Raw genomic sequence first — 27,647 nt, forward strand, 5'->3', positions numbered from 1 at the left:
CGTGTGAAGTTCGATACTCGTTTTTGGCAGAATTGTGCTTAACTGCGCGGTAGCCATAGACTAAAAAGTGAAGTGAAGTATGACGTCATGTCACGTCACTTCTTGAGGAGTGATATGATAAGTCGAAAAAAACATTGAATTGAACTTCTGAAGAAGTTAGGAGTCTGTTTATTTATTTTTTATAAATTCAATTTGATTATAAACTTAAGTTGGAAAAATTCAGAAAATGTCAATAAAAATAGTCTGAGATATAAATTACGTGTGATCGTCTTTCTTTCTTTACTTTGTCCAAGTTTAACAACAGCTTCGGCCGATTACCCAGCAAATCACATTAATTTCCTGTTGTTATCTAACAAATCTGAGATAATTCTCTGTAGCATAGTTTATGGACGATAATTTTAAATCCTTCACGTAATTCGGGTCGCAGTTCTACAAACCACAAACTTGTTTTCGCTCGTCTGGTGCAAAACTTGTGAATTTCGTCACTTGAGTTGATTGGGCAGTTTCCGTGAGTCCTCTCATCGAGTTAGACGTGCCGTCGATCAGTTTCAGTTAAAATGACGGATGCAACGAAAGTGAATCCTGATCTCCAAAGAGAAAGGGATAACTGCACTTTTAATGTAACAGAGTTGACTAACTTGATTGATGGAGGTGCCCAGAAAACTGAGGAGAGGAGAAAAAGAGGTAATTTATTTTGTATATCTGGAGATAGTCATTAAGTTTAATGACTTAGTTATTATTGTTGCATGATGCTTAGACCCATAATTATTATACTGTAAAACTTAGTTTATTTGACTGGACAAATTAAATGTATTTTATATCCATTTTATTATTGCCTAGTTTACATACAGTTCAACAGATAAGTTAAATAGCATAATAAATTGTGGGTATGATATTTTTCATTTTTGGTAGCACTCAATGAGAAAATAGTTTAACATTAACTGACCTACTCAACTAAGGAAAAAATTAAATTATTTTATGAAATATTTTTTATTTATGTAGTGCCAATACTATATCCTGGCCAACCGATAACCAAAGTAGTCTAGTGGTAAGACTGTTAGCCACATGAGCTGAAGGTCTGGATTTGATTCCCGGCATAGCCACCAGTATATTTGGTTACTTTTTCTTTAGTGTTATTATGTATTATGATAGATATTTCAGTTTATAGCTAAGTGACTTATTTTTGCCCATTATACATAAAGTATTATGAACATGCTGTTTCCTATTAATTTGGAATACTTAATAACTGCTACAATTTTCTCTTTATAATTAAACAATCCATTCAGATGCACTCAGAATAATGCAGTTATTTATATGTATTATTTAAAGCATACTAATACTAAGGTACCTATATATTTTTTTATTGTAAGAAAGAACTGTATTATTTATTCTCTAAACCACATTATTGAAACATTATAGTTTAATTTTTTTAAGCATCTAATGTACATAGAAAAAGTTGTATTATTTTAACTCCCAAGCACAAAACAAGCTTCATCAATATAATCAAGCAAAGACACACAAACTGTATTTTGCAGCTCACTTTACATGTTATTTGGGGAAATCAACCTACTATCTATAAATCCTGTTTTTTTCTGAATTAAAGTATATCTCTTAAATCAGTGTGCCGCTTGGCGAAGGCCTCCTCTAACTCTTTATATTGGGATTGGTGTGGGACTTCTACTAAATAATCTAAAAAATTTCTATGTTTCAAATTCCACTGGACACATAAAAATGCCTCACGTTCAGTGCACAGTGGACACATCGCTTGGAGCCAATAATGTAAAACATGGAAAATATTTATACTTCGTTTCTTTTATTTAAGATTAGAAGTATCTGTCAAACGGGTAAACAAAGAAGCAGTGGTCGTAGACCTTCCTTCTTCGATTTCGGCCGATACCACTGATTTCTTGGAACTTATGTACATAGTATTATAAGTTATAAGTTCCAAGAAATCAGTGGTATCGGCCGAAATCGAAGAAGGAAGGTCTACGACCACTGCTTCTTTGTTTACCCGTTTGACAGATAAATCTAATCTTAAAAGAAACGAAGTATACATTAGTTTAAATTACCTATTACCCTACTGGGATTATACAATAAACTTGGAAGAATTGAGAAAGAAAACACTTTTTAAATAATTTATGTTAAAATCCTTGACTCCAAGGCACAAAGGTTGCATGTCATTGTTATCTCCTTCGCAGGGCCAGAACTACTCATTACTTATGTACGACGCTTATAACATAGGCAACACTTACAGAGGCACATGGAAACTAAACCCTATGAGTAGAGAAGTACAGCTCAATATTAAAAGATAATTACTCCAACATAAAAGTGCTGTGAATCATGATAACATCAATGATGGTGTGTGATTTTATTGGAAATAAAAGCTAACCAATAATTTAAACTACCATGTCACTATTTTGATTTAACTAAGCACTAAATAATTAATTTATCAATGACTTGTATTTGAACGTTTACACAATCCTATGTATTCAACACCTTTCTTTTAAGTAGGCGTAATACTTGAGCTCATGAATGTCAGATAAAGCTTCACCAGCCCCTTTAGCACAACTTGCCTTGTCGCGGGAGAGTCCATACATCAAGCGCGACTTCAAGTATGGACACGCAAGTTGTGCTAAGGGGCAGGTTAGATGCTTCGTGAAAATTTCAGAGTGACAGTGCTGGCAACTATTAGTGATGCGTACCTATACCTATATCCATGGGCGACAGTAATCCCTTACCATGTCTTCTTGTTTGGCTTATGTAACTTTCGCTAGGTTTGGACACACCTGTGGGACACACCTAATAATAGTAACAAGGCCCTTTTTTTGACGAAGTGATAGATAATGCAGAACTGCATCGTCCGTAACTTTACGGACGTTGTGTAGGTCTCGCAGTTTCTTTTTCCTCCCCTATCGGGAGGGTAGAAACTTCACCGAACCATAGAGGAATAAGTGAGGGAAGAGTTGTAACTCCATAGTAAATGCGAGTTATTTGTATAGGCATAGTTAAGTGACATCTAACGACAATCACACGTCAATCACGCGTCAAATAGCGTAAATTATCAGTACCACTACTCGATACTAGGTGGCAACAATGTCTCGTCGGCCAAAAGCGCTACTAACCGACAAACATATTCTTATCAACAATCTCTGCTTGTTACAGAGGAGATGGTGCTCAAGGAAGGTATCCACTTGGACGAGGTTCCGTCGGAGTACCTAAGCCACAAGGAGAAGTACGAGCTGGCCGTCAAGAAGGCTTGCTACCTGTTCAAGATGATCCGGCGGCTCCAGGAAGAGGAAAACACTGGAATGGAGAACTACCAGTATGTAGAAATTTTCAAGGGTGCTTTGGGGTAATTTCGAACCACAGAAATACTCGAGTAATTTCGAAAGGGGAATCTTGATATGATTGAAATAATGGTGATTTTTATGTGACTTTTGAAATTACCCCTATGCACCCTACTATACATTTTTATACCCTTTAAAAACTATTCCTTCGCTCGCGTTAAATTCGAAAATTGTGGAATGCTTCATACAAACTTACACCCCCCTATTTTAGTTAAGTGGGGGGTTAGGACGAGACAAAAAGTAGCCTATGTCACTAATGTCACTATCCATCCCTTCAACTATCTCCACTTAAAAAATCACTGCATTTCGTAGCTCCGTTTTGCCGTGAAAGACGGACAAACAAACAGACACACACACTTTCCCATTCGTAATATTAAGTATAGAATAGATATATAGAATATAGAACCCCATACTTACCATGCTTATTTCTTGGGGAAATCTAGACAAGGGGCCCATTCCACAGTTGAAGCATCCGTCGGATGATTTTTTTTTGAAATCGTACAGCCTCATGCGCGGATCCAGGGGGGGGGGTCATGGGGGTCATGACCCCCCCTGGAGCCTAGGCTGGCCATACAAATAGACCACGTGACCCCCCCGGGGGCCTGGGCCTTTACCACGTGACGCCCCCCTAGGCACGAAGCTGGATCCGCGCTTGTACAGCCTCTGCATGTATCCCTGTCCCAAGCCTTTTAGAAATGCTTCCGAATGTTGACCACCGAAAGACTAGGTTAGGTACTGATGCCACTAGTATATAGGACACAACCTCTAGCAATGCGATATACACAATGTTGTATAACGAGTACAATAGAATGGGCACGTAAAAAATAACTAATAATACTAATTTAAATAAAAATGTTACCCCCATCAAGTATATAGGACTTTCGCTAGTATATAGGACAGTCATGCAGCATGGTATAGTATGGTCAAGAAAGGTATTAGGAATGAATATGGAAGGAAGTAACGAGAGAGGAAAAACGAGGAAGAGGTGGATGGACTGTATGAGACATAATATGAAACGAAAGCAAAGTTAATGATGAGATGACATGTGATAGAGATATGGAAGAGGAAGAAATGTTGCGCCGACGCCGAGTGACTGGGGTAAGGGCAAGATAGAATGATGATGCAGCAAGTGGCTGATGTCAAGTGGCTGAAACATTGAGATGGTGGTGGTGAGTCTTCTTCATTCAACACCCCTGCTGGGGTGTGAGTGGCCCCTTCCGCTCTGGGCGCTGTGGGGGCTGTGTCGGGCCGCGCCCCATCCTGGTGGGGCGGTCTGTCGTCGTCTTTTTGGGGACGACTGGGCGATCCGGTGATTGCTAGCTCTACCATTACCGGCCGTTATCCAACCCCGCGACCCCTAGCCACAGTGATACCGTTTGAGCGGGGCCGGGCTTCGGAGCTCTAGTGAAGGCGGCCGGCAGCTCGGGCTAGCGTAGGCGTGGTGATGGTGATATTGAGATTCATCTGTAACAAAGCGTATAAGTGACAAACACTTGATCTTCTATTTGTTTCCTTTGTCTCAATACAATTGAGCAGCCCAGCGAGATATCGTGTTGACGAACCGTATTGATAACAAATCGCAGAATGGTAATTAACGCTTATCTAACAAGACCTCGATTTATGTTGTTAATGAAAAATATTTATGATTGTATAGTTACTACTACGTTTAACGACTTCTGCGCAAAAAAAATCGCGGTTTGAGGCGATTATAAGGCCTGAGTGGACGCTCGGAGCGTTCGTTTCGGCGGGGCGTATACAGCGGGGCTGGCGAGCGTGCGCCCATTCTATGCAGCGTCGACTCAGGACACTTATATGTGCTTCAGTTGTTTGATATGCACGCCGCACGCCCAATTCGAGCGTGCACTTTGGCCTTACATCGCTGGCTCTATGTCAGTACCTAGTACAGTACCTACTAGAATAGAATGAATAGGCGAGTATGTGTGACCCACCACAAAAGGTCGGTGACTAACGAAAAATCAACTATCAATAGTTAAAGTTATTTGTTTTACAAGGGGGCAAAGTTGTTGTTAAACAACGCGCAGCGTGTGTATAAATTGATTCCCAAGCAAGCGAAAGATTCCAACATTGTAAGTTCGCAATGTGGAGTTTTGAACAGATTATTAAAATTTGCTCCTGAATAATCACTAAAAAACCCAAAAAAAAGGATATCAAACAAAATAACTTTAAGATATCAAACAAAATCATAACATATCTAGATCGTTAAAATTTCTTTATAATTGAAAATGATTATTTTAAAACTTAATTTTGCCAGCCAACTAGGTATTAAGTACCTGAAAGTAGTAAGAGCTAACTCAAAACTTGCATTAGATGTCTTCCCTCACATATGAATAAAATGTACCTTTCTCATTTGTTTTTAAACAATCAAGTGCGCCTTTTCAGAACAAGGTAGTGTGTAAAAAAATAAATTTGGTGTCGGTGTCGACCCGCCGGGTTCAACCATACGAGTATGTCATAGAACTCATACAGACATGTATATGTATGACTTCCACCGCGAGGAAATATCTATTCCTAAAACAAAATACGACGCATCGTATCACATGTCATATGTTTTTACTAATACGAGTTGTAAGTAGTTCCAAGCGTCAGTTTTTTGAGCCTTCATAAAGAATCGTTAATCGTTGAAAACTGATTGATTATTAATCATGAATACGGGAAGGCGAACGTAAATGACTTTGTAAGACGGGTAGTGAACGAATTGAACGATACTATTTAAACAATCAATTTGTAAACTGAACCTGATACTTACCTAGAAGTACCTACTCGAAACCGACGAGCGTGTATGAGAAACGTTATGAAAGTGTGTGAAGCGAAAGTGACAAACAGTATCATAGTGAATGGAAATCCGTTATCTCTGCCTACCCCTCTGGGAAACAGGCGTGATTGTATGTATGTATGTATGTATGTGTAAAACATATCAAGCTAAGAATATGGGCTACATTGTCAAAACTGAGGTTCAAAAGTTTTAAGCCTGTGTGAAGAGATGGCAGTCTATGCACTGTGATTACACATTTTACTTTGAAAGTAACTCTCTATAATCTCATATTCGGCTCTCATACTTTGCTCAGAGTGGACGTGTGTTTGATTCTCTGATTTTATTATTTTTAAAATTTTTAAATCATTTAAAGCAATTTTTGTGCTCAAAGTGAAGTTGTGCTCGAGTATCGGTGCCTCCTTGTTTGTCTTACGCTGATGTCCATTGGACCCGTCGGCCATATTGCTTTGTGTCGGACTTCTCCCTCGTGCACCTTGCTCCGACCGCAGGGATCGAACCCGAGATCGCCGCGTAGCAGCCGCGTGCCCTACCGCTGAGCCACGATCCGCTGTTTAAGTAGGCTCGAATTTGCGACACGTACGACTGCTAAGCGTGTGCGGTTGAAGACAGTGTAATTTGAACTCTATCTACATCACCGTAAGAGTCAATTTTGTATAATGTCCTTATTATGTACAAATTGCAACGAAATTGTGGACCAGTCTACACTAATAAAATGTACAGTCTGCGGAAATCCCTATCATCATCATTGCCTGAATATACCACTGGCCCAATTCAATGAAAAGTTGCATATATTGGAAAAAACATGGATATGTTCGTTCTGCACGTCTGTTAACACCCGCCGTAGGAGAAACGACTTCACCCCTGCTGTTGCGACATCTTTAATACATTTGGACGATTCGGCTATGTCATGTGATGGCATGAATGACTCCAGGCTGCCCGAGGGTGACCGGACGGCGTATACGAGTGTAAATGAGACCGGCGACAACATCTTGACGACACCTCCTAACTTTTATCAAGGACCCGCTCGCGTAGGCCAGCCACACACCCAGCAGAGTGAGGTATTGGACAACATACTAGCGAAAATTACCGCCCTGCAGGTACAGTTCTCGGCCATTCAAGTCATTCAATCAGATATGAGTCAAGTCAAGACTGATTTGGCTGAAATGAGAAACAGCCTGAATAAGAAGGTGGAAGAGATGGTTGTTAGGGTCGACTCCATTGAGTCCCGCGTTGATGCCCTGGAGTCATGTAGAGTTGAATTAACTGAGGTCAAAAACATGGTCAATCATATTATGTCAGAACAAAGAAGCAACGACCAGTGGGTGCGCAGATCTAACATTCAAATAAACGGGGTGCCTGAGACCAGAGGTGAAAATCTGCAGGTCATTTTAAAATCTTTAGCTGATCTCTCCGGATATCCCTTGAACACTAGCACCGATATTGATTTTGTGACAAGAGTAGCAGTTAAAAATGACAAGGATAATAGCAAACCTAAACCTATTATAGTGAAGTTTCTGGCCCGGTACAAAAAAGATGATTTTTTGTCAAGCATTCGTAAATTAAAAAATCTGAAAGTGTCTGATTTGGGATTTTCTAATAATGAAAATCGTATATTTATCAATGACCACCTTTCAGGCTTCAATAAATACCTACTTAAGCAAGCACAAATAAAAAAAAACACAAAAAAATTATAAATATTGCTGGGTTAGAAACTGCACTGTAATGGTACGAAAGTCGGATTCGTCGCCTATTTTATACATCACCTCCGAGGCGGCTTTAAACAAAATCACATAAGCAAAAACCTACACTTGTTATTGTATGGTTATTGTGTTTGTTTTAATTGTTGCATGTGTAAAATGTTAGTTAGTACTTACCAAGTGTTTTACATATTGTTTCACTGCAGAAACTACTTACAGGCTGAACGTAATTTAACTTTATTAATAATGCAATGCTCTTTTAGATACATACTTTTAAAAAACATTACTTATCACTCAATGCGACACGACTCACTCATATCACTAATATCACTATATAACATTTCAAAAATGCAGCTCATAAGTCTTATCACTATTCACCGGTTTTTTTATGTCAAATAGTAATAATATAAGCGTTTACTATCAAAACGTAAGAGGACTCCGAACAAAGTGTTGTGATTTCTTTCGTAACGTAAATCAGACTGATTACGATCTCATTTGTTTATCAGAAACATGGTTAGTTCCGAGTATTTATGACGCTGAATTATTTGACGGGCGATACAATGTTTACCGTACAGATCGCGATTGCGAAAGTATGGGGGTAAGCCGCGGCGGAGGTACTTTGGTGGCCGTGCGCCGACGCCGCGACCTGAGGGTGGACGCGCGCGGCATGCGGCCGCTACCTGCACTGCTCGACGCGGACGTCACCGGTATTGATATTCTTATCAACCAGGGCACCGTTACAAAAAAACTTAGGTTGTTTACTTGTTACTTTCCGCAAAGCAGACATCAACAAGAATCCCAATCGATATTTTTCGATTTTATTTTACAACTTAATAACGACTATCCAGACGATTTATTTTTAGTCTTAGGCGACTTTAACATAAGTGAAGCTGTGTGGGCCCCGTTTGACTGTACCACTTATCATTTGAATTATAGAATCACTAATCCTAATTTTAACGCACTTATACATCAATTATCATCTTTTATACAATTAACGAATTGGGGACAATTTAACCATATACCCAACAAAAATGGACGCCAGCTTGACTTAGTTCTCTCAAACTTTCAATGCAATATATCGTGCACTGATCCGTTGGTTCCTATTGATGCCCACCATCCTGTTTTTTGCATAACTGCAGATGTTAACTTAAAGGAATGCTGCTTAAAACAGGCGCCGAGAGTGGCGCGCCGTTTTTTTGCCGGAGATTATGAGCTCATAAATTCCAGATTAAATATGATTAATTGGGAACCACTCATACATATGGGAAGTATTGAGGATGCCATTAATTATTTTTATTTAAAAATTAACTCAATTATAGAACAATATATTCCTTCGACAAATATTCGTAATACCGATAAATATCCAGTATGGTACTCTCGACCCTTAATAAAATTAATAAAAAAGAAAAATAAAATTCACAAAAAATGGAAAATTTACGGCAGGATTTCCGATTATAACATTTTCTCCGATCTACGTTCTGCAATAAAATCGATGGAGGTGGCCTGTTACGACCTTTTTATATCCCGAAGTGAAAGCAACATAAAAAGTAATTCTAAGGCATTCTGGTCATTCGTAAAATCTAAAAAGAATAACGGCAATATCCCTGATTCGCTTTTTCTAAATAATAATGTAGCTAATGACGGTCAAACAATTGCTGATCTCTTTAACACATTTTTTCAGTCGGTTTTTAGCCATGACTTACCATCTCCTAATGCTTCCTCTTCACCCACTGAACCTGAATCGACATTAAATGTTATTAACAATATTGAATTTCATCCGGATTTGGTCGAGAGGTATCTCAAAGCACTATCAGAATCTAAAGGTGGTGGCCCTGATGGAATACACCCAATTTTTCTTAAAAAATGTAGCAAAAATTTAGCATTTCCCTTATCATTATTATTTTCAATGTCTTTTAGATCAGGTACTATGCCGATAATTTGGAAGCGCTCTTTGGTGGTCCCTATACATAAAAAAGGTGATAAACACAACATTAAAAATTATCGCGGCATATCTAAGCTGTCTACTATTCCGAAATTATTCGAAAGAATAGTCTATGATAAAATGTTTAGTGTAATAAGACCTATGCTTACTCGCAATCAACACGGTTTTATAACTAAGCGTTCGGTTGAAACAAATCTGGCTGAATTTCTGGATTTTTCTCTGAAGGCCATGGATAAAGGGTTTCAGGTTGACGCCATCTATACTGATTACTCTAAAGCATTCGATAAGATATCGCATAATATACTTATTGCTAAGTTGAAGACTTTCGGAATACATGGAGATTTATTAAGATGGCTTACATCTTACCTTCGAGACCGTTCCCAAGCTGTATCTGTTAAAGGTTATACCTCCTCATTTGTCCCAGTCTTATCCGGCGTCCCGCAAGGTTCTCATTTAGGCCCCCTTCTCTTTAACATATTCATTAACGACGTAGTTGAATGTTTTAACAATTCTAAAGTTTTACTTTTTGCTGACGACACAAAAATTTTTACCCTGGTTAAATCTATTGAAGATTGCCTACTTCTACAGGACGATTTAAAAAGGCTTGATCTCTACTGTACTAGAAACTGTCTTGACCTCAATATTGAGAAGTGTTGCTCTATTTCATTTGCTCGAAAGCGTAGCCCAATTCTTTTCGATTACCAGATTAAGAATAAAATTCTCAATAGGGTTACCGAAGTAAGGGATCTCGGTGTCACTATTGACAGCGAAATACAGCTCACTTCACATATTGACACAATTACGTCAAAGGCATATAGAATGTTAGGCTTTATCTTCCGACAAAGCAAAGATTTCAGTGATCCTAAAACTATTATTTTACTTTACAATGCCTTTGTGAGGTCTCATTTGGAATTTGCATCGGTCGTTTGGACTCCTCAATATGTCGTACATATTAATTCTATAGAAAAGATACAAAACAAATTTATTAATTGGATGAAATATAAGTTCAAATCGTTTGATAGCACCAACATAGTGAGTCTTCATCTACGCAGAGAAATAAAAGACCAAATCTTTATTTTTAAATTATTGAACCACACAATTGAGTCGCAATATCTTATTAGTAACATCTCTTACAGATGTCCTAATTCCCGAACTAGATCAAAAGCTTTGTTTGCCATTCCATTTTGTCGCACTAGGTACCTCAAAAACTCATATCTCGTTAGAGCATGCTCAATGTATAACACAAAATATTGTAAGCTCGATATTTTCAACATGAAGCTTAGTCAGTTTGTTACTGCATTGAAACATGAACGACCTGTGCTGTAGCGTTCTTCTTATACGTCTATGTGACGCATTTTGTACGTACAGACATATGTATTAGTTTAAAGATATAGTAGTTACTTTCTGCTTGCTGAATTGCTTTGGATGATGCCAATTCTTTATTTCTGCATTTAATTAATTTCCCCTTTGAGCATTTCTGTATTAGTTATTAGTGGAAACTGTTTTGGCTCATGTTTTATTCATATTGTTTATATTTTGTATTATTGCATGCTGTTTGTTTCCCGAAATAAATAAATAAATAAAAATAAAATAATACTCGATCCTCTTTGGTATGAAGTATGTAAATCCTATATAAATAATCCTTGGTATGAACACAGATTAATATTTGAACTTAGAACCACTAGTTCATGAACTACTTTTGTCAACAGAGAAGTGCTCGGCGGTTCGCTAGGCTCCGCCATTCTCCGCGACGGCTCCCCCCTCACACTGCACTACGTTATGTTTATACCCACCCTCATGGGGCAAGCTACAGTGGAACAGCAAGTCCTGTGGATCGGCAGGGCGTTCAACTGCGATATTATTGGCACTTATGCTCAGGTAAAGTTTTATTTCAATAAAATAAATAAATATAATAGGACATTCTTACACAGATTGACTGAGGCCCACGGTAAGTTCAAGAAGGCTTGTGATGTGGGTATACAGACAACGATATATATAATATATAAATACTTATATACATAGAAAACATCCATGACTCAGGAACAAATATATGTGCTCATCACACAACTAAATGCCCTTACCGGGATTCGAACCGCAGCGTAGCAGGCAGGGTCACTACCGACTGCGCCAGACCGGTCGTCAAAACCAATCGGCGGTATTTAAATATTTATACATGACAGTATGTATAGGCATATACGCAGAATCATCATTTCATCATTCGCCTGCCCTTATCCCAGTAATCCATATCTCTCTATCGCCCGTCATCTCATTCATTTGCTTTCGTTTTACGTCATCTTTCACACAGTCCATTCTCCTTTTCCTCAGTTTTCGTCTTCCATTACTTCCTTCAACATTCATTTGTACCTTTCTCGTCACATATGACTTTCATCCTTTCGCATCACATGCCCATATCATCCTCCTTGCGTTATCCCGGCATTTGCCACGGCTCATGGGAGCCTGGGGTCCGCTTTGATAACTAATCCCAAGATTTGGCGTAGGCGCTAGTTTTTACGAAAGCAACTGCCATCTGATTTTCCAACCCGAAGGGTAACTAGACCTTATTGGAATTAGTCCGGTTTCCTCACGATGTTTTCCTACTAGTCATGTAATAATTACACTAATTAAAAAAGTTACATTCAAATACTAATCAAGTTGTATCACATATGAATAAAATTGCGAGTTGCAACTGGATGAGACCGGGACAAGTGGCGTACTAGAAGAGAGTCCTATTATCAGCAGTCGGCAGTAGGCGATAAAGGGCTGATATGATGCTGAATAAAATGCAACTTTCGCATTGTCAAGAGAGCCTTTACCAATTGGTGTGAATATTTAAGCATAAAAATACATAATTTATGGAAAAGCAAGCGCGTGTTGACAACAGGGCGTGCTAGCATGTCACAACCAACCGCCTCTTGTCTTTGTTACCTGTTCATCATGGCTAAACTTGCGACCGATTTGATGCGTCATATTTATCCAATAATTATAAAAAATTGCTTGATGACTTGAAAGACTAACGGCCCAGCCACGACATTGGTCTAAGCGCGACAGCGGTGAGCGGCGGCCATACATTAGAGCAAGACACAGCGATGGGACTTTTCATTCACACGTATGGCTGCCGCTCACCGCTGTCGCGCTTAGACCAATGTCGTGGCCGGGCCGTTAATGCTGGCAGAGCGTAAACGGCCTTAAGGGCATTTTCAGAATATGGGACCCAAAATTAGCGTAAAGTCGTTAACAAAAATTAACTCGCTGTCAGTATTGTGACGACAATTAAGCCTAAAATCTCACACAAAATCAAACAACGAAATTAACTTTTTTCGCGTTAATTAGGGCCATTTTTTTTTTTTTCAAAGTTGTCCGCCCCAACTTTTTTTTTGGATTTGGAACTTTTAAGTGGTTTCCACTCAGAATCGCGAGCTCTTTCTATTCTAATAGGAGAAAAAAAGTGTCCCAAGGTTTTTTCCAATTCCGTTACCATTTTTTCATATATTTTGTATGGCGGTAACGGAATGGAAGGTTCGAAAAAATGTATGGAAATCTTGGGATATTTTCTCCTATCAGGATCGAAAGAGCTCGCGATTTTGAGTAATAATCGCGTAAAAAAATACCCATGTTACAAAAAAAGTGGGGTAGAGACAACTTTGAAAAAAATGGCCCATTAACACAAAAATAATATTTTTATTGAAATTTCATGCTTAATTATCGTCACAAAACTGACAGCGAGTTAATTTTTGTTAACGACTTACGATAATTTAGGGTCCCTAATTCTGAATATGCCCTTACACGAAGGGCCGCGCAAAATGTAGGTGAAAAAATCGGACTCTGACCAAGGTCGGGATAGCGTTAAGTAGAAGACTTAACTAATATTCTAAATGCTTTCAACATGCAATATGAGTTCATAAATATTATGACTAGAACTTCAATAACGGAATAGTGCTTACAATAACATTATTATGTGGATGAGAAGGTACAGTCAACCAATTGGAACCCTAGGCCACTCTACAACCATGTCAAAATGACAAGCAGTGAGAGATTTCTTTCAATCTGATTTATAACGTCACTATGACATAGTTCTATAGTGGCCTAGGGTTCCAATTGGTTGACTGTACCTAAGCCTGCCAAACAATGATCTTGGTTTCATTATTAATAAGTAAAACTATTTATTTATAATATACTAACCCCCTTATTCATAAACGTACTCTAAAGTTATCAAGCCTATAAAGTTCGTTTGTCCCTTTCCGACGTATTGGTGTGATAGAAAGGGACAAACGAACTTTATCGGCTGATAACTTTAGTGTACGTATATGAATAAGGGGGTAAGTCACTGCGATATGTAGGTATCAATCAACCGCTACAAATTTTAATTAAACGAATATTGTAGTAGTCAATTCTAACTGACCCAGCAACCTGGCGAGGCAATGCGTCGCGCGCCAAAATGTCTGCGCTCATGGCATGGCTAGGGTTGCAAAAAAACGGTTTTTTTTTCTGGCTTGAAAAAAAAACATGAAAAAAAAGATTTTTTTCTGGAGTATGTTTTTTTTCTAAAGTACGAAATCTCAAAATTTGCAAAGCAGTTATTTGCAACCCTAGGCATGGCATAGCAGGGTTGCCTCGCTCGAGCCCATCGCTCGGCAAGATAGCGGCATTGGCGGCCCTCAATCAACTGTCCAATTAGTTGTTCATTTATTTGTTTTATTACAGACTGAGCTGGGACACGGAACTTTCATTCGCGGGTTGGAAACTACCGCCACATACGATCCTGACACCAAGGAGTTTGTGCTTCACAGTCCCACCCTCACTTCATACAAATGGTGGCCTGGTGGATGTAAGTTACAAATAAAAATAGATTTTCCTCAAATACGTTTGCCAAGTTTCACCATTTAATTACCTTTTTTATATTCCAATTGTTTTAATTTTAATGATTTCCTTATTTTTTTCCCTTTTTTTTTTAATGATTAATTCTAATATTTTTAATAGAAGTTTTTTCGAACAATAGACGCCCGTGAGAAAATTGACCTATCAAAGTGTTCTTAAGTCGTAAAACTATTAAGAATTTATACACACTGCAGTGCCAATAAACTGCGTCACCAGTTTTTTATACAGATTGGCTGAGTCCCACAATAAGCTCAAGAAGGCTTGTCTTGATAGTCAGACAATATGATAGATATTATGTCGGCTGACTAGGCTGGTTTTAGTGTCACGCGGACCGCGATCCACACCGGACTAATATGTATTAAATTCAGAAAGCGTTTTATAGTATAACCACAAAATTTAAATGTTGAAAAAACCCCCGACCGCGACATAGTAGACCGATTTTCATGAAACATGGCTAAGAACACTCCCGACTAACTCAGCTTTCAGACAAAAAAAACTAAATCTAAATCGGTTCCTCTGTTCGGGAGCTACGCCACAGACAGATACACATACAGAGAGACAGCCAGACACATCAAACTTATAACACCTCGTCGTTTTTGCGTCGGGGCTTAAAAATGAACGGGTCCGCGCTGACGACAAGATCAACTTCATACAAATTGGCCGTGCGGATCGCTTCGCGCAGTCGGCTCGCGTGACACTAAAACCAGCCTTATAAGGCTCTTAATTCAATTCTTTACTTTTAATTGTCCCAGTGGCTCACACAGCAAACTACTGCATAGTAGTAGCTCAACTCTACACAAAGGGGCAATGCCACGGCATCCACCCTTTCATAGTCCAATTACGAGACGAAGAGACCCATATGCCCCTCCCCGGTATAAAAGTTGGGGAAATCGGGGCCAAGCTTGGCATGAACGGGACCAATAACGGCTTCCTGGGCTTTGATAAAGTGAGGATACCTAGGGAGCATATGCTGATGAAGAATGCTAAGGTTTTGGAGGTAAGTCTTAGTTACTTACTAGTCAAATCAGCTTCTTTTTAAGAACTGTCAAAACGATTTGCTAATATGGAATTACCTACTATGAATTACTGAGGAGTGACGTCACGGTCAATTCATATACATTATATCTTTTTCTTTGACTTATTAAATAGAAATTATGTTTAGACTTAACTACTGTCCATATTTTTCTTCTAATTATGTGGTGCTTTATTCCGTGCACTACATAATAGTACATTACGATACAAGTGCGTAAAAAAGGAAGGTCGAAACGAGTGGCGATAAATTAAAACACGACCGAAGGGAGTGTTTTAAATCGACACGAGTTACGAATTTCCTTTTCGCACGTGTATCGTACGACGTTTTTCAGTACAAATGAGCCTCCGAAGTTTCGACCTGGCATATAATGAACCACTTCTCGCACTAGTGCGTAAAAAAAACACCATCTGTACAGATCAGATCCCTTCGGTCGTGTTTTAATCTATCGCCACTCGTTTCGAACTTCCTTTTTTACGCAATTGTATCGTAATGTACTATTATTTTAAGTATAGGAAACTAACCTATTGTGTAATATGTTCTCCGGTAATATAGTATAATATGTTGATTTGTAGAAGTTATAGCATGGAGTTAGAAATTTTGCACAAATTTCATTGGACAATTGGTAAATCGGCATCTTATCTTATCAAGGAATTCGTAATAGTAATTCTACGCCTACCAGGGTGGTTAGTGATTATTTATCTATAGCATACATTATCTAGCATTTTATATCTTTTAATCGATATGCTCGATCAATCAATGATAACGTGATTATAAATTATTTTCATAATTTTGCCATGAGAACTGTAATCCCGGAAACCTAGAATATAATAGCATCTTAGTAGATGATACGGCTATTGCTTAAAAAGTACAGGGGACAATCTCATCTGGCGATGGCGGTTAATTTCAAGTAAGGTCCGACCGAAATTCTCGGCCGCGAATAAATTGTATGAAGTCTCGGCCGAAAATCTCGGCCGGCTGAGACTATATCGGCCGACTTCATACAATTTATTCGCGGCCGAGAATCTCGGTCGGACCTTAATTTCAATTAATCGAATTTTTTTCTGTGTACTGAACACGTGTGCCATATATGTCCAATGGACACGTATGGCACTAGTTAATAATGTAAAACATGGAAAATATATCGATCAAATTATCCGCCAGTCGAGATTGCCTCCCTGTGCCTTACATATACATCGTATTCAAATAGTAGTAATATCCAGGATAGGTCGCTTATTTACTTATAATTTCCGCGGTGCCAATGAACCTACGCAATGACATCTTTAGTTATTAAGAAAATTATAAGTCTTAGACGAATATCTCAAATCATAAGACTTGATTGACATCTACTTAACTTTTAGGTATAAATGGATAATTAGAAAATTAGTTAGGTAGGTAGGTATAATACAATATACATTTTAATGAAAAAGGTACGATGTTTCGTGCGGTAACAGCAGGATTCAAATTACTTTACTTTTTATATGAAAACACTTCTATGAAAAAAAATATTCATTTATCTCTGTCTCATTAGTACTGCCCTATTTTAATTTGTTGTACACTACAGTTACTTAAATGACAGAAAAGTATTGTCAAATGGCCATACGCTTACTGAATCCCAGAGATTCGACCAAAATCTTAGCCACAATTCCGACTACATACAATGTACAGAATACCTACCATTCCAAATTTAAATCCTATTTCTTCCAGGATGGCACCTACGTCCGAGCGCCGAGCTCCAAGCTCACCTACGGTACCATGATGTTCGTTCGAGTTGTGCTCGTCAACGACGTCTGCAGTTATATGGCGAAAGCTGTCACCATCGCTACTCGATACAGTGCTGTCCGTCACCAGTCGCAGCCTAAACCTGAGTGAGTTAATATTACACTTATAGAATAAGCTATAATACCAGTCCAGTGGTAACTCTTCTGACAAAGTTTCACCGCGCGGTATGTATTAAGCGCGCCGTGTTCGTACCATGATGTTCGTTCGAGTAGTGCTCGTAAACGCGGCGTAGTATGCAGTTATATGGCGAAAGCATCATTTAGCTACCATTGCTACTCGGTACAGTGCCGTCCGTTACTAGTCGCAGCGTAAACCTGAGTGAGTCTTTAATATTGAAGATGCCTATATAGCTTAGAAACATACCGACGCCACTTTGATTGACACTCGGTTAGATGGCAGCACTGAGTGCGTAGCTGAATACAGAAACGCTTCACGAATCGTCAGCGCATCGTGAACGTATCGTGAAGCGTTTGGGCATTCGGCTACGCAAACTGATTACATTTAACAATTTTAATACATAAGAGTTTTGAATGATTCACGGTTATTTTCATTAGACTTATATTGACCGGGATATAGACCGTGATTACCTTTTTGATTTTTGTCGAGCTCCCGATATTTCGACGCAGTTAATCACAAAAAAAAAAAAGGGGGTTAAAAAGGTAATCACGGTCTATATCCCGGTCAATATAAGTCTAATTTTAACACATGTCTAATCGTCAAAATGAATCTTTCTAAAAGTATTGATCTTGCGTCGAGATATGGTAGTTAAATGTACTGCGACCACATAATTTACTTTGACAATAAGCCTCCATAATACCAAAGAGGATCGAGTATTATAGAGAGTTACTGTCGAAGTAAAATGTGTAATCACAGTGCATAGACTGCCATCTCTTGACGCAGGCTTGAAACTCTTGAACCTCACTTTTGACAATTAGGGCCATATTCTTAGCTTGATATATTTTTAAATGTTAAATATTAATAATAGCGCCATCTAGCATCTAGCGCATCTGAGCGTACCCCAAAGGCCAAAAAAAGCCATCTAGGCCACCGTACCTTTTTCTGTATGGTACTGACTGAGGTACGTTTTTTTCTTAGACTTTATCTGTCTATACGGAGTTATATATATATACAAGGTGGACCAGAAGTCCGTTAACATTTGAAAAGTAGTTTTGAATAATAAAACATGTGCATAGTATAAAAACTTTTATTTACTATGAAAGAACACACATGGGGGTTTTATGTTTTAAAAATAACGTTATCTAAATGCAATCCTTTCCTGGCCTGGCACTCATTCAATCTGGATCGGAAATTTTCCATCACTGCCCGCAAAGTGTTCTGAGTAATTGCTTGCATTTCGTCGCGAATATTTTCTTTTAATTCTTCTACAGTGCTCGGGTTGCTGATATAAACTTTACTTTTGAGATATCCCCATAGATAAAAATCCATTGGGGATAAGTCTGGGCTTCGCGGTGGCCAGTTTATGTTACCTCTTTTCGAAATCACTTTTTCTTTAAAAATTTCGCGGACGGCGACAAGAGCATCATTAGAGGTGTGACAAGTTGCACCATCTTGCTGGAACCAAGTCCGCTTGTTGAAGCCCTTAAAGTTTTGCAGTGCAGGAGCAAAAAAATTCTGCAGCATTTCAACATAACGCACTGTATTTACAGTTATGGGACGTTGCCGACAATCTTCATAAAAATAAGGACCAATTATTCCAGTGGCAGATAATGCTGCCCACACCGTGACCTTGGGCGAGTGTAATGGCCTTTGATGCTTTAGTTGCGGGTTACTGTCACTCCAGTATCTGCAGTTTTGCCTGTTGACGTGGCCATTGAGGTGAAAATGTGCCTCATCTGAGAAAAAAATGTTGTTGAACTCCCGAAACCTCCCAAGCATTTCGTCAGCAAAAGCAAGCCTTTTTTCAGAATCATCAGGCTTCAATTCCTGTATAATTTGTATTTTATACGGATGCAGGTGTAGATCATCGTGCAAAATTCTGTTTAAAGTCGATTTGGATACGTTTAAGACTGTAGAGCGCTTCCGAGTTGAGAGACCAGGATGACCTTGAACTGACGCTCGAACACGCTCTACGTTTTCAGGGTCACGCGACGTCCTTGGCCGGCCGGATCTAGGCATATTTAATGTCGAACCCGTCGTTTCGAACTTTTGAACCCATTTTTTAATGGTTTGAACAGATGGGGCAAAATTATTTTTGTGTACATTGTAATGATTACAAAATTTTCTCTTGGCCACAGTTGCAGAATCGTGGTTGCGGTAATATTCGCGTACACAAAACGCACGTTGTTCTCCGGTAAAGGACGCTATCGCACTAAATTCCTAATGGCCGCTCTTTCATTTGACATATCCCGCACTCCCCTCCTCCCGCCAAAACTGACGCAGCGGCAAATTCAAATGTTAACGGACTTCTGGTCCACCCTGTATATATATATATATGTCTTTGATAATACTCAATTCTCTCTTCTCTTTAACATTACTAAACTGAACTTTCTTTCACAGTGAACCCGAACCCCAAATCCTGGATTACGTAACCCAGCAACACAAGTTGGCAATCGGCATCGCAACAGTCCACGCACTCCGACTCAGCGCTGCCTGGATATGGAATATGTACAACAATGTCACTGCTGAGTTAGACGCTGGTGACATGGAGAGACTGCCTGAGGTAAATGACACACACATTTTCTCTCTCTCTCACACACACACGCGGACATGTTATGTAAATGAGGATGGCTGTAGGTATAGCTATTGTCCATGCATTACGTCTCAGCGCTTCCTGGATATGGAATATGTACAACAACATCACTGCTGAGTTAGATGCCCTTTTTGGACCCAGGTATGTCCTTAAACTGCGACCAAACCAGCGGTGGTAGGTCCCGCAAGGGGCCGCCTGGTACCCTCCCGCCGGAGTCAGGCGCCAAGTAGCCCAGTTGCGTTTCGTCTGTGCGCGGGAGTACCAGAGCCTTTGGGGGTTGGTTGGTTGTCAGTCGTGTTGCTTAAGGCCGGTCTTTGGGTTTCGTGCCTTGAAACCCTCGCAACGCTCAAGATTCCACTTTTTTAACCACTCGCTACTCTCGCTAGTCTCGCTTCGCTCGCTTCAATATTGGAATCTTTAGCTTGCTTGGGTATAATTGGCACGTGCGCGTGCGGTTAAACAACAATTGCCCCGCTTGTAAAATAAATAACTATTTCCTTTCCAGCTACACGCCCTCTCATGCTGCCTGAAAGCCATAAGCACCGCGGACGCAGCCGAAACCGTCGAGCGTTGCCGTCTATCTTGCGGCGGCCACGGCTACATGCTGGCTTCCTCCTTCCCCCTCATGTACGGGATGGTCACCGCCGCCTGCACGTATGAGGGAGAGAACACTGTCATGTTGTTGCAAACTGCAAGGTGAGAATACAGCGCAATCACACATTAAGATCTGAAAAATAGTTATTTGGTTTACAAGGGGGCAAAGTAGTTGTTTAACCGCACGTGCCAATGTTTTTACCCGAGCAAGCGTACGCTCGCGGTTCAAAAAGTGGAATCTTGAGCGTTGCGAGGGTTTCAAGGCACGAAGGTTAAATAAACTTTGCTGCCGAGTGAAACACAAAATTTTACAAAGATCGGAGTAAAATCTAAATAAACCGGTTTTAACCGGTAAAAAATAAACCGGTTCCGGGCCTTGAATTAAATAAATGCCATATACAAAGAAAAAGTGACCAAGGCCTCCAAGTGACATTTATTTCATGTTTATGGAGTATAAAAGTAGTGTGACTACTTAAAATACAAATTAAAATATTTTCTGTAAAAATAATTTAATTTGTTCTTAGAGTGTGAATGGTAGCGCCATCTCTCTTTGCTAGCTTGTAATCACCAGAGTTGATTCAGCTAGGAGGTCTAACCATACTGTTCTACCTTAGGGACGGTTAGAGGGCGCCACGAGCCTTCGGAAATGTCATATACTTGGAATTTTCGACCCTTGCCTTCGTGACCCGGTGGCCGAGCGGTTTAGGTATCCGTCCGGTAAACGAAGGACGCTGGTTCGATTTCAGCTCGGGACACGGAGGCCTTGGTCACTTTTTCTTTGTATAATAACATGTATTTCATGTTTATGAAGTATAATAAATAGTAGTGTGACTACTTATAATACAAATTAAAATATTTTCTATGAAAAATGAATTGCCGGGCCGTAACTATCGTTTTCTCATACATAAAATGTGGAATGGTGGTAGATGTGACCACCCTTTATTGCCAAACCCTCGTCATCATCCTCATTGCGTTATCCCGGCATTTGTCACGGCTCCACTTCCGTGGTCCGCTTTGAAACTAATCCTAAGATTTGGCGTAGGCACTAGTTTTTATGAAAGCGTCTGCCATCTGATCTTCCAACCCGAAGGGTAAACTAGACCTTATTGGAATTAGTCCGGTTTCCTCACGATGTTTTCCTTCACCGAAAAGCGACTGGCAAATATCAAATGACATTTCGCACATAAATTCCGAAAAACTCATTGGTGCGAGCCGGGGTTCGAACCCGCGACCTCCTGAACGAAAGTCGCACGTACTTACCGCTAGGCTACCAGCGCGCTTCTTGCCAGACCCTCGTAAACTCCTCGAAACCCTATAAGGTTTTTCAAACGACGAAATTTGTTTTTTTTTTCTGTTCCCAGATACTTGGTGAAGGCGTGGCAGCAAGCCAAGGGCGGTAACCCCCTCACACCCACAGTAGCTTACATAGCGAGCGTCAGCGCTGGTCGTCGTTCCCCGCCGTGGGAGAACACCGTCGAAGGCATCATCCATGGCTTCCAACAGGTCTCTGCCGGGTAAGGAATTTATTTATTTAACCATGGGAAGTTGCATATAAATTCATCATAACTGAGTTGTCCTGAATGGACAATTTTTTTCGATAAAAGTTAATAACACTAGTATATTTAACTAAAATTCCCAAATTTAAAGGGATTCCTTTCCATTTTGCATTTTCGCTCCTGTAGCTTATATAGGTACTTGAAAATGAATAGGGGTTTACGAAAATCGTTTTTAGGGTTCCGTAGTCAACTAGGAACCCTTATAGTTTCGCCATGTCTGTCTGTCCGTCCGTCCGTCCGCGGATAATCTCAGTAACCGTAAGCACTAGAAAGCTGAAATTTGGTACCAATATGTATATCAATCACGCCAACAAAGTGCAAAAATAAAAAATGGAAAAAAATGTTTTATTAGGGTACCCCCCCTACATGTAAAGTGGGGGCTGATATTTTTTTTCATTCCAACCCCAACGTGTGATATATTGTTGGATAGGTATTTAAAAATGAATAAGGGTTTACTCAGATCGTTTTTTGATAACCTCGAACTTTTGAACCATATGTTTAAAAAATATGAAAAAAAATCACAAAAGTAGAACTTTATAAAGACTTTCTAGGAAAATTGTTTTGAACTTGATGGATTCAGTAGTTTTTGAGAAAAATACGGAAAACTACGGAGCCCTACACTGAGCGTGGCCCGACACGCTCTTGGCCGGTTTTTGGATGTTGTTAATACTTTCGTAAATAATCGCTCCAAAAGTAAAAAAAAATGTGTCGTCGTCGTCCCCCTCTAAATTTTGAACCATAAGTTAAGAATATGAAATAAATCACGAAAAGAAGAACTTTATAAAAACTTTCTAGGAAAATAATTTTGAACTTGATAGGTTGAACAATTTTTAAAAAAGATAGGTGAAACTACGGAACCCTACACTGAGACACGCTCTTGGCCGGTTTTTACCTTTTAATTTTTTAGAAAAAAATGCACTTACAATTACTATTTTAGATATTTGGAAATGTTGATAAGCTGTATTATTTTGCAGTAAAATAGGAGCGTGCGTGGCGAACATCGAGAAGAGACAGCGAACCGGCATGTCTTATGAGGACGCATGGAACATGACGTCGGTTCAGCTCGCCAACGCCTCTGAAGTAACTATAACCACAAAATTAAAATGTTGAAAAAACCCCCGACTGCGACATATAGTAGACCGATTTTCATGAAACATGGCTAAGAACACTCCCGACTAACTCAAATCTAAATAGGTTCATCCGTTCGGGAGCTACGATGCCACAGACAGACACACACACACAGACAGACAAACAGACAGACAGACAGACACGTCAAACTTATAACACCCCTTCGTTTTTGCGTCGGGGGTTAAAAACTAACATGAAAGGTGAAGGGGATGTTGTCCGATTTCAACGAAGTATATGCATCCTGGGTAGTGAATAAAAAAGAATTTCAGATGTGATACATATCTTACTCTGTTGCTCTAAATATGTATTAAATATACGTGGTACCATGTGCAAGGTGCACTTAGTTGCTTTTTAATTTACAGTACAGGCGCTATATTACCGCACTTGTTAGGTAATGAGCTCATTACCTAACAAGTGCAATTTTTGACATAAATTAGTTGCGTAATGAGCTCATTACGCAACTAATTTATGTCAAAAATTGATATGGCGAGGGTTTCCTGTTGAAACCCGATAAGTTGAGCAAACTGGTTTTTGAAATTCGAACTATGTGCAATTTCCACAATGTTGTTATTTCAAGGACAAATTATCTCGATTTATCGGGTTTCACCAGCAAACCCTCGATTGGTCATATGTACTGTAAAACGTTATAGAATCGTAATGTACTTTTCAGTACAGATGGTGTTTTTTTTACGCACTAGTGCGAGAAATGGTTCATTATATGCCAGGTCGAAACATCGGAGGCTCATCTGTACTGAAAAACGTCGTAAGATACACGTGCGAAAAGGAAATTCGAAACGAGTGGCGATAAATTAAAACACGACCGAAGGGAGTGTTTTAAATCGACACGAGTCGACACTTCCTTTTTTCGCACTTGTATCGTAATGTACTATTTCAGTACAGATGGTGTTTTTTACGCACTAGTGCGAGAAGTGGTTCATTATATGTCACGTCGAAACTTCGGAGGGCCATCTGTACTGAAAAAACGTCGTACGATACACGTGCGAAAAGGAAATTCGAAACGAGTGGCGATAAATTAAAACACGACCGAAGGGAGTGTTTTAAATCGACACGAGTCGACACTTCCTTTTTTCGCACTTGTATCGTAATGTACTATATTGTTGTTTATTAGCTTGTACATCAAGGCGTATGATGCCAGTAACTGTGCGGTAACTGGTATTTATTTGTCGTGCAGAATCTGCAGAGACCATAATTCAAAGCTCTCGAGCATTTTTCATGCAGTCATATCCCTTGTTATTTACCATTTCATAAAATAAAACATATATTCCCAGGCCCACTGCCGTGCATTCATCCTAACCACATACTTCACGGAGACCGAGAACCAGATCAAGTCAGTCTCTCCGGCGCTCAGGACCGTTCTACTTCAGCTGGTCGACCTGTATGTGGTATACTGGGCTCTCCAGCGCGTCGGAGACCTGCTTAGGGTGAGTCCATTACTGGGTCAAATGGACCCCGTACTTCCATTACTGGGTGAAATTAACCCCGTACTTCCATTATTGGGTGAAATTGACCCCGTACTTTCATTACTGGGTCAAATTGACCCCGTACTCCATTACTGGGTCATCCTGACCACATACTTCACGGAGAGAACCAGATCTAATCAGTCTCCCTGCGCTGAGGACCGTCCCACTTCAGCTGGTCGACCTGTATGTCGTCTACTGGGCGCTACAGCGTGTCGGAGACCTGCTCAGCGTGAGTCCATTACTGGATCATTCCGACCCCGTACATCCATTACTGGGTCAAATTGACCCCGAACTTTCATTACTTCTGTATGGTATGCATACAAAAATTAAAGAAAACATTTTTGAACAGTAGTTCTTCATTTACTCCGTTATGAAGATAATTATTTGACGTTCCAACAGGATTGCACAAATTGAGTTATTTAATCATTAAAATACGTTGGCGATAAATGATTTCACATGATATTTTAATTATTATCATGGTTTAAGGCCGATAGTCCACTATCATATGTTTATCATAGCAATATGATCATAGGCAACATGCTATCCTTTTTCTGCACGTCGGAGAAAAAGGGATGCACAAAGACCTGATAGTGGACTATCGGCCTAAGTACAAATGTAGTGCGAAAAGATTTGCCTTCGAATTGTTATGGAAACGTACGAACGTGTCATGCTATTTCAGTCAGTCTCAATACAAGATGTACTGACATTGACTGAACTAGCATGACAAATGGGTGAAACAACTTTTCTTTGCCAGCAAAATTTCGCACACTTCGACTACATGTGGTCAGAAAATTTAATTGGGATTTAGTCTAATTAATGTATACTTATTATATTAAAGACAAATATACTAGCTACGCAATACTGGTGTATTACATGGTTGTAATTATAGGATTTCCTATTTTATAACTTTGTTTCGAGCAGTGACCCAGTGGACATAGCTGTCCCTCACTTTTGTATGAAAAAAGTGTATCTTCCACTGGGTCACATATTGTTTTAATTAAAAATGAATCGTTTTTAAATTTTTCCCTAATTGGTATACGTGAAATAAGGATCTTTATTCACGATGGTAAGGTTAAAAATCACAAAAGTAGACCTAATAATAAGTAAGGGTAATTCTTGCAAAAAGCAAGAAAAAGTTGATTCACCCAAATACGAACGTTTCCGAAGGAAACCCTTTTCGCATTACATCTATATATTTTTGTTAACAGTTCACGTCTATCTCTGAGCGCGACATCGAACAACTGCAGAGCTGGTATGAAGAGCTGCTCCTCAAGCTTCGAGTGAATGCCGTGGGCCTTGTCGACGCTTTCGATATTAGAGACGAGGTGAGGAATAATTTACCTATACTTGCTATTTTTGACTAAGCATTTGACCAATATGCTGCTTTATCATCTTGATATACAGTAATGACAAAATTTTTAGGGATTTTAGGGATATATGTGAGTGAGTTTAGTAAAACGTCCCACTTTGTCGGTTCTAGTTACGAAACTACGGGCAGTTTAGTGAAATATGGCAAAACCTGCCGAAAATCGGTTTTCAATAAAAACTGATTAATAAGACTATAATAAATTTGTTTTTTTTTATCATGCAGAAACGTCTGCGAGCGATATTACATATTTTTAAATTAAAGGAAAAATGGAAAAATTCACACCTCCGGCAGGACTCGAACCTGCGACCTTTGGCCTTGCCGGGGCCATCGCGCTTACCAACTGCGCCACGGAGGCCTGCTGGATGTGTGCAAATTTATCCATGCCTTCCCTCAATTCTCAACCGCCTTAGGGTGGCGTTATAGCAAACATCTATGTTACATGTTTATTACCAGATTGGTGTAGCATTATTTAAACAATGTTTACAAAAGTAAAACTAGCATGCAAGACATTTTATTTTACATGCTGAAAGTACTCTTTAAGACTATACTGTTCATACTAACGAGCGATTTTTGGTCGGCGAAAGCCTATTCCGCGTCGATAGGTTTGGGGAGACCCTTATAGACGTCCTAAACCTAAACCTTCATGAAACAGACAATTTTTTGAAAGGAGATTCTAATTTCTAATGTCTTCTAGATCCTCCACTCTGCCCTGGGAGCGTACGACGGGCGGGTGTACGAGCGCCTCATGGAGGAAGCCCTGAAGAGTCCCCTCAACGCTGAACCCGTCAACGAAAGCTTCCACAAGTACCTTAAGCCATTCATGCAGGGGAAACTGTGATTTCAACTCTAAACCGACGGTTAAAAATAAAGCTCTATAGGTGTAGCTCTACACTGAGAGAAAATACAACCAGTTTTCATGTTCGTTCAACAAGTTTTTTTGGTTAAAATAGCGCCTACGTGCTCTTTGGTTCAAAAACAAGCTACTTGTCATTTGAATCGGCAATATATTTGAATCAACAAGTCGATTTTATAAAAACAACCTGACACATATTGTTTTAAACATACGTTTGGCTGATTCAAACGGATAAACCGCAACAAGTCGAACTTGTTAAATTCACAATGCCAATTTCTCTCAGTGTATTGTATTTAGAACAATGCCGATGCATGACAAGTTTTAAAAGTGAGAAGTCGACCTATGTAGGTAGTCTGCAGTGGCGGAGCGTCGATACAACTCGATTCCCAACGGGTTCCCTAAAATTCTCTAGTATCTGTAGAAGTCCATACAAAACAGATGCCAGAAACCCCTCCGGCTTTACCAACGAAAAATTTCACGCCCCGCCAC

General features: G+C 39.5%; 1 protein-coding gene across 2 annotated transcripts; it reads left to right on the forward strand.

Annotated features, from left to right (window-relative positions):
• The first annotated feature begins 122 nt into the window (after window positions 1–122).
• Window positions 123–27,509, forward strand: LOC125225592 (probable peroxisomal acyl-coenzyme A oxidase 1). Of its 2 annotated transcripts, XM_048129367.1 has the most exons (14): window positions 123–684; window positions 3,163–3,322; window positions 11,490–11,658; window positions 14,482–14,605; window positions 15,408–15,652; window positions 17,393–17,553; window positions 19,985–20,147; window positions 20,683–20,873; window positions 22,133–22,285; window positions 23,302–23,407; window positions 24,745–24,897; window positions 26,145–26,261; window positions 27,000–27,192; window positions 27,444–27,509. In XM_048129367.1, the coding sequence occupies exons 1-13, from the start codon at window positions 558–560 to the stop codon at window positions 27,141–27,143; spliced, it is 2,013 nt and encodes a 670-aa protein (XP_047985324.1). In that variant the 5' UTR covers window positions 123–557; the 3' UTR covers window positions 27,144–27,192; window positions 27,444–27,509. The 2 variants fall into 2 exon arrangements, with proteins under 2 accessions (XP_047985324.1, XP_047985323.1); XM_048129366.1 differs by lacking the exon at window positions 27,444–27,509 and having other exon boundaries at window positions 124–684; window positions 27,000–27,281.
• The last annotated feature ends 138 nt before the right edge of the window (window positions 27,510–27,647 follow it).

The sequence above is a fragment of the Leguminivora glycinivorella genome, chromosome 4 (assembly GCF_023078275.1).
Source record: "Leguminivora glycinivorella isolate SPB_JAAS2020 chromosome 4, LegGlyc_1.1, whole genome shotgun sequence".
Lineage (NCBI taxonomy): Eukaryota > Metazoa > Arthropoda > Insecta > Lepidoptera > Tortricidae > Leguminivora > Leguminivora glycinivorella.

Bases quoted from the DNA above. Each gene is read 5' to 3' on its own strand.
- LOC125225592 (XM_048129367.1), top strand. From the start codon at position 558: ATGACGGATGCAACGAAAGTGAATCCTGATCTCCAAAGAGAAAGGGAT. The intron at 14,606-15,407 runs GTAAGTTACAAA...TAATTGTCCCAG, and splicing joins CAAATGGTGGCCTGGTGGAT to TGGCTCACACAGCAAACTAC. The intron at 20,874-22,132 runs GTGAGAATACAG...TTCTGTTCCCAG, and splicing joins ATGTTGTTGCAAACTGCAAG to ATACTTGGTGAAGGCGTGGC.